An 8179-nucleotide genomic window follows, 5' to 3' on the forward strand; every position below is an offset into this window, starting at 1 on the left:
CACGGTTTGTAGTTTCTGGGTGGTTGTTGGGTTTTATATCTTTCCTTATACTTTGATGTCCCTGCTTCTGTCTTCTATAATCATTGTCATCCACAGTTAATGCTATCTCCTAATTGCTGTGATTTTTACTACAATTTTTATTTCAGAGCTTCATTCTTTTTCTTTTCCTCCTCTTCAACTAAGCCTCTCTTGTAATGGTCCGGAATTCACACATATGGATTTTGGAATGGACATTATTCATATTCTAAGATAGAAGTGGTAATGGAACAAATTTTGATTTGTCAAATTACCAGAATATCCTGGAAAAGACCAAATCATCAAGAAAATATTTTCTTGAAATGTTTAGAGATTGGATAGATTGTAAGAGCCGTGTAACATGGCACATGATGACGGTACTGTGAATCATCACATTCCATTAGAAACTTAACATGACTTACTGTAATATAATGAAGTTGATCAAGTTTCATTATATTATCCTAATTTATGCATCAGTTCCCAACACTGCTTCAGAACATTCCTATTTTAAACTCGAAGATTTTAGAACTTAGAAACTAACACAGTTTCTTTGCAGATGTTACGGAGAGATAAATGATCCCAGATAAGAATAGTTGTGAAAATATCTCCAGAAATATGGAGAATATGTATAACGGAAGATATGAAGATATCTTATTATATCTAAGATAAGATGATGATGAAGAATATCATTTCGAAAGGTTTAGAATAAAGTGTAGGACTTTTTACTAACGGTTTCAATAGGCACTGAATCGTTTGGATTCTTTGAAGGTAAGTTCCATTCTTTGTGATTTATTCACAACCTCTTTCATACTTTGCTCAATCCATTTTCCTTCTCTTTTTATAAGCTTTACCAACTCACTTACTTCATCGTCACACTTTTGACTGTTAAAGTCGTTTACAGTTTTTGCTGCTTCATCAGCATTTCAAGAACTACTTCATAGTTCAGGGTGTTTTTCAGAAACTTCACATTTGGAGTATGAAATTCTTAGGGATAAACGTTATAGGTATAACTGGAGAAGTTCTGCGAGATTTTCAAAATACCGATTGTTGATTCCGCCAAAGGGATGACGAGCTGCTGGTATATCTGCTGATGATATCGTGAAATATGGAAAATTCTCTGATAACAACGGCGAAAGAATGATGTATATATATATATCGAGATTATAATAAGGCAAGTCTTTCTGAGAAGTCGAAGTGGAGCTGTAACAAAATTGGTTACTTTGAAAAGGAATTGTAGGGTTGTTTTTGCTAATGAATGATAAGGAATTCGACGTGGATACATTTTAACTATAACTTTGGTTTCGAAAGTTTTTCAGGTGCATAACTATATGCATAAATCTTTCTTCCTGGGACGAGGTGCGGCTGGTTCAACTTCTCGATCGAGGTGTTCTTAAGAATCATGATAGGTTTGAACGCGGATTGTAATCGTCAAGATACGAATGAGGTTTAAGATGGAATCAAGTGGTAAACTTGAAGAATTGTTTAGTTTCATATGTTATAATCAATATTTTAATTCATTTTTAATTGTCCAAAGTTAGCAGTCCAATAGTCCGATTGTCCAATGGTCCAATACTTTCATATATAAATTAAATATACAATATTCGAATTAAATAATACGTATCGTGACCCGTGCACCGGTCTCAGTATTGATCACAACTCAAACCATATATATATTTTGGAATCCACCTCAACCTTGTATAGTCAACTATAGAGTGTCTATGGTCGTTCCGAAATATATATATAGATGGGTCGATATGATAGGTCGAAACCTTGTATACGTGTCCCGTTATTTATAATGCGTAAAATAAATAAATATATATCATGACCCATTATACAACGTGTTGTCTCAGAATAAATCCGACGTATTGTTGTACATGTGTCCCGACAGTGCAGAAATTAAAATTGCGAGAATGTAAATTGCGATAAATTAAATGTTAATCAGTTAGCTGAGAACAGTTAGCCGGAACAGTTAGCGCGGAATCCTTAACAGATTTTCAATTAGTTAATTCGTGTGTTTCTAACAATTTTTAATTTGTCCAATGTTTCTTCTTTATGCCACTTGTTGGATTCGAATAGGTAAAAATCCAAATATGAAATTTGAATGGAAATGGTTATTCTGTGTTGAACGGATACGTACATCGGTGATTGTAAGTAGGATAGTAAATGACCGTTGAATCAGATTCGAAGAATGTACAGTGTAACTTGTTAATGTGAATTTTAAATATTCCTTGGGTACTACCCACCCGTTAAAATATTTTCATCATTAACAGTTTGTACGAAAGAATTTTTAATTACGATCTTTATGAAAATATACTTGCATATATATTTTCTTCAGATGTAATTATGGATTTAATGAGTCAATAAAATTTTATACTCATTTGATTTATTGTTAGCACTTGATTACATGTTCTCTAAAACTTTAGAGATTACATAATTGCCGTGCCGAACGAAAGTAAATGAGGTAGAACAATACGTAGAACGAAATTAATCGATGTAGAATGATATGTAAAACAAGGAGTATACTTGAAGTACAGATGATGATATTGAAGCGTGTGATGTTGATATCCGAGGTACAGATCGTGACGTTGAGATTTATGACGTGATTGTGGTTGGGGTGATAAGAGTATTGTCGGCGTTGATGATGGTGGTACGGATTATGCTGCTGGTGCTGCTGCTGTGTCTCCACACCAAATTCTCCAAAGCCATTACTCGATCACGTAGTTCGTTAACTTCTTATATTATGTCGGGATGATTGACGATTGAAACGAGCGTTGAGTAAGATTCGAAATATAGGATAATATATAATCGTAACGGGATATTTCTAGAAATGAGAGGTTAAATGGTTTCTCGAACAGGTTCGCCGGTAAGTGCTTCAGGTTCATCGCCAAGAGGGCAATTTGGTGGATGAAAAGGATATTTGAGGTGAAACGATTTTTCGAATATAAGATGATATTCTAACTTCATAGAATACCTATATATATAGTACTAAAGATTCCGTAGACTACGGAGAAATTTACGACATGTGTCAGGCAATTCTATAGTAACAGATACGCTAAGATATGAAATTTTGTCTATACACTATCAATGCAGTAAATGCAGTAAGACGTGTCTAGACTTATGAATGATAAGCAGGCAATTCCCTAAAGATGATAAGCAGATGGTTTCCGACAAGAAATGATAAGCAAAACTTTTGGACATATAGACACGGTCAAAGTCCAGACTCACTAATGTATCCTAACAACTACTAGTCAGACACACTAATGCAAGGCCTGGTTCGCTAAGACCAACGCTCTGATACCAACTGAAAGGTCCGCGACTAATCCTCCCGGACGGAATCTTCAACAGTTGGTCCCATTGCGATGATCGACTCCAAATGATATCCTTAATATGAGCTAATGCACAGCGGAAGACTTAATTTGTACCTGAGAATAACATGCTTTAAAATATCAACATAAAGTTGGTGAGATATATAGGTTTGATACTAGCAGCGTTATAACAACCATGAACCACAAGATTTAAAGTTTATACATAATACACTCCTCGTGTATGAAAAGACGTTGAGCACTTGGTAACCATACTTAACTAAAAGTCACAGCAGCATACTCTTAAATAAACCCTACACCGTACCAAAGTGTAGTAACGAGAACGAAGTACTGTGAAACCGTTAAATGCTGGTCGTCCAGCCCGGTTGGGGATGTCAGCCCGATAGATCTATCAACAGGATTCGCGTTTACGCTCCTCACGTAATTAGCAGTTACCAAGTATAAAGAGATATGCCATGGTACAACTCAACGTAGAATTTATATTTTTGATCACTTGTGTCCATAACGTAAATCATAAAATGCATGTATTCTCATCCCAAAATATTTAGAGTTTAAAAGGGGACTATATACTCACCTAATGTATTTTGTAGTAAAAATACATATAACACCATTGATAACTTATAAGGTTGGCCTTCGATTCACGAACCTATAACATTTGTATATTTATTAATATACATAATTGTAATCGAGTAAGTTCCTATATATGTCTCGTATATTCTTTTTGTATATGAAAATATTGATTTTTATTATGTTAAACATAACGAATATATTTGTATACATATCATTTGTTTGTTAAAACTAGTGTTTATAATGATATTAAAATTATATTAATATTGGTAGTAACGATAATAATAATAATTAAAATTATGATAATATTAATGATAATTTTATTATAAATCATAGTATTGTTATTAATAACAATATTAATTAAATTAAATTGATAATAGTTAGTAATAACAATATTAATAATTATAATTACTAAATTGTTAGTATTAATAATAAATGGTAAATGGTAATAATAATAATAATTTATAAGTTTATTAATAATAATAACAATAATAAAATTTAAAATTTTGGTGTAGTAACTACCTTAATAAGCCACAAAAAGAATTAAACACCCCTGCCGGGTCTCGAACCCGAGACCTCTTGAACACCCGTTAACAACCTTAACCATCTCTCCATTTCTGTGTATCTGATTTAATACCCATCTTATATCTATTTATGTATCTATCTGTTTTCTATCCTTTCTTCTTCTTCTCAATAAATCAATTCGACCAGAGCCCTAGCCAGCGTAATTAGTCACGAATTTAAACCAAGACCTTGTAGTTAAACTATAATTAACCTGTTTGTGTTGATCTGATTTAATCAAAACAGAAAAAAATAAAAATTAAGGCTGTAACAGTTGAAGGAACTCGTTTATGAGCTCAAACATGGAAATCGATTTTTGAAGGTGTTTTAGACAAAACTCATAACATGAAAATGGTGTTAAATCTAACATATAGACTTTCTGAAACATTTATTTGACCAATAACATCGATTTGAGTTCGAATTCCTAAATAATCAACCCGTTTAACTTTTGAACTTAAAATTTGATTTTCAAAATTCGAATTCGATATGGGAATTTAACAAGTGAAACTTTTCAGAATCTGTAAATGGATCATTCCTAACAATACCTCATTAATAGATTTTAAAATTGATTTCTAAATCATTAAATTTGGAATTTGAAACCATAACAGGGCCGACGGGTTTCTTTCTGTTTTCCCTATCTGTTTTCCCTTCGAATTCCCAGAGGACAACATGTATTGCAAATATATAATAGATGTAAGAATCTGAATAAATCACGTTTTTGTTTTGTTGTGAGAAATTCGTCGGCAGGTGCTCACGAGTTGAATAGACTACAGCAGAAAAAAAAAATAGGATCCAATGCAGTCATATTTATATATATATCTGTTTTTAATCCTTATAAATCGTAAATATATATAAAAATAAAATATATCTTTAATTATTTATAATAGTAATAATAATAATAATATTAATTACATTAATAATAACTATAATCATAAATAATAATAATGATATTAACTTTAAAAAAAATGATAATAATATTATTAAAATTTACTAATAAATTGTAATTTAAATTTTTTTTTTTATAACAATAATATTAACAACAAATGGAAATTTTTATTAAAATACAAAGTTTAATACTAAATATTAATAATAATAATAATAATAATCATAATAAGGATAACTAACACTTGTATTGGTAAAAATAATAATAATAATACTGACTAATGTTCGTATTTATAGATTGATAATACTAATATTCTTATTATTATTGAAAGTAATTATTAGTTATACGAATAAATCTGTTATGCTGTTATCTTTATACTATTTATTTTATATAATATCATAATTTAATATTTAATATTTATATATATATATATATATATATATATATATATATATATATATATATATATATATATATATATATATATATATATATATATATATATATATATATATATTATACAGGTTACAACACGTAAATGTTCGTGAATCGTCAGGCATGGTCACAAGGGTAACAGATTATCCAAATGTAGATTTTAAACTTTCTAGACTCAACATTACAGATTTTTGCTTATCATGTCGGAGAATATAAAGATTAAGGTTTAAATTTGATCGGAAATTTCCGGGTCGTTACATCAACCGTGTACATGGTTTCTCATAAACCAAGGTACGGAACTCCCACGGTCTGACTTGCGGTCGATCGTGCACCTAAATCATGTACCATTTGAGTTTTGTATTCTTTTTGTTTTCACTCTAAGCTTCATTTGGTTTGGTCTTTTACTAGAGTAAGTGTGGATTAGTGAACTTGTATATTTTTGTCAAGATGTCTACCATCACTTCTGATTATGTGCGTGTGTCATCATCAAAACACTTATTATCGATGGTTAAGATTAATATTATCGTTAAGAATAAACCAACATTTTCCCCAAACATTCTCCCCTTTTCTGATGATGACAAATAGATAAGTGATGGTAGACATTTGTCTCTAAGCACGCGCAAGTATTAACATCACTTATACTCATAACTTTCTCCCCCTTTTGTCGAAGTAAAAAGGTTAGCTCCCCCTAGAACTAAGCAGACTCTAAGAACAATGCTCCCCTTGAAACGTATATGGTGGAAACGAACAACCACAAAACATATAACACCAAACACACAAATTTTATTCATTCCTAAGAGGAGTACAAGAAAGGATCGTGCATCCATAGTATCTCACTAGTGATTCGCATGACGGTTACATAGATGTGGCGAAAGGATTTGAATCCGATGACCCGAACGTTAATGATGTTACTACGAGTAAGAGGAAGTTTAAGGCAAGTAGTGCCCCGAGTAAAAAGGCTAAGAGTGGGGCCGAAAGTGTGGGAAGTGTGTAAAAGGGAGGTTCCGGGGGTTATGTTCCTAATTGCTATACTTGCGGGAAAAAGGTCACATGTCCCAGGATTGCCCAAACCCATCCTCTGAGAGTAAGATCACTTGTTTCAATTGCCACAAAGAGGGTCACCGGAAGTCTGAGTGTCCCGAGTTGATGACGGGTGATAAATGATATGACAACACCAAGCGGTTAGAAAAGGTGGCGGGGCCCGCGAGGGGCCAAAATTTCTTGATGACTACCGATGATGCTAAGAAGTCCAATGATGTGGTTTCAGGTACTTTATTGGTTAATTCTAAACCCGCTAAGGTGTTATTTGATAGTGGTGCCAATATATCCTATGTTTCTTTAAAATATGCGGCCACTCTAGATTGTCCTTTATGTGATCTAGACTCTCCTTTACAAGTCGAGATCGCCGATAGTAGGTTCTCGGTGGCTAATGGGGTGTATAAAAATTGTGTTATTGATTTCAGAATCGAGAGGTTTGATATTGACTTGGTTCCTATTACCTTGGGTGAATTTGATGTCGTTGTGGGTATGGATTGGCTCGATCATAATAGAGATAACCTTGCGTGTCCTGAGAAATTTGTAAGGGTGAGAACCCCAAGTGGGGGAGAGCTAATTGTGTATGGTGAAGCTCAAAGACATCCCGTGCATATTTGTACTTATGCCCGGGCGCGTCGACTTGTGTCTAGTGGAGGTATGGCTTATCTAGCCCATGTGGTTGATACTCGAGATGAGCCACCTTCCATTAAATCTATTCCGGTGGTTAATGAATTTGAGGACGTTTTCCCCGATGAATTACCAGGTGTCCATCCGGTAAGACAAGTGGAATTTCGCATCGAGTTGGTTCCGGGGGCGAATCCCAATGCCAAAACTCCCTATCGTTTAGCACCAACCGAAATGCATGAGTTATTGAATCAAACCCGAAAATTGCTAGAAAAGGGTTTTATCTGACTGAGTAGCTCGCCATGGGGTGCTCCGGTCTTGTTTGTAAAGAAGAAGGATGGTAGTTTGCGTATATGAATTGATTACCAAGGGCTTAACAAAGTGACGATCAAGAATCGTCATCCGTTACCTAGGATCGACGATTTATTTGATCAACTTCAAGGTGCGTGCTATTTCTCTAAGATCGACTTGCGATCCGGATATCATCAAATGCGGATTCGTGAGGAAGATATGGAGAAGACGGCGTTTCGGATGCATTATGGGCATTTTGAGTTTGTCGTGATGCCTTTTGGTCTTACGAATGCGCCCGCAGCATTCATGGACCTTATGAATTGAGTGTGCGAATCTATATTGGACAAGTCGGTAATTGTGTTCATCTACAACATACTCATTTATTCAAAGAGTATGAAAGAGCATGAACATCATTTGCGTGAGTTGTTGAAGATGTTGCTTAAGG

At 33.6% G+C, this 8179-nt stretch overlaps 1 protein-coding gene across 1 annotated transcript; it reads left to right on the forward strand.

Annotated features, from left to right (window-relative positions):
* The first annotated feature begins 7008 nt into the window (after nt 1–7008).
* Nucleotides 7009–7731, forward strand: LOC139870528 (uncharacterized). The gene is made up of 2 exons (XM_071858315.1): nt 7009–7256; nt 7335–7731. Exons 1-2 carry the CDS (start codon nt 7009–7011, stop codon nt 7729–7731), a joined length of 645 nt encoding a protein of 214 aa, XP_071714416.1.
* Nucleotides 7732–8179: the final 448 nt, after the last annotated feature.

This window comes from Rutidosis leptorrhynchoides, chromosome 10, assembly GCF_046630445.1.
Source record: "Rutidosis leptorrhynchoides isolate AG116_Rl617_1_P2 chromosome 10, CSIRO_AGI_Rlap_v1, whole genome shotgun sequence".
Classification (NCBI taxonomy): domain Eukaryota; kingdom Viridiplantae; phylum Streptophyta; class Magnoliopsida; order Asterales; family Asteraceae; genus Rutidosis; species Rutidosis leptorrhynchoides.

Excerpts from the sequence above, each read along its gene's own strand:
- LOC139870528 (XM_071858315.1), top strand. The coding sequence starts at position 7,009 with ATGACTACCGATGATGCTAAGAAGTCCAATGATGTGGTTTCAGGTACT. Across the intron at positions 7,257-7,334 it reads ATTGATTTCAGAATCGAGAG|AGATAACCTTGCGTGTCCTG; the intron begins GTTTGATATTGA and ends CGATCATAATAG.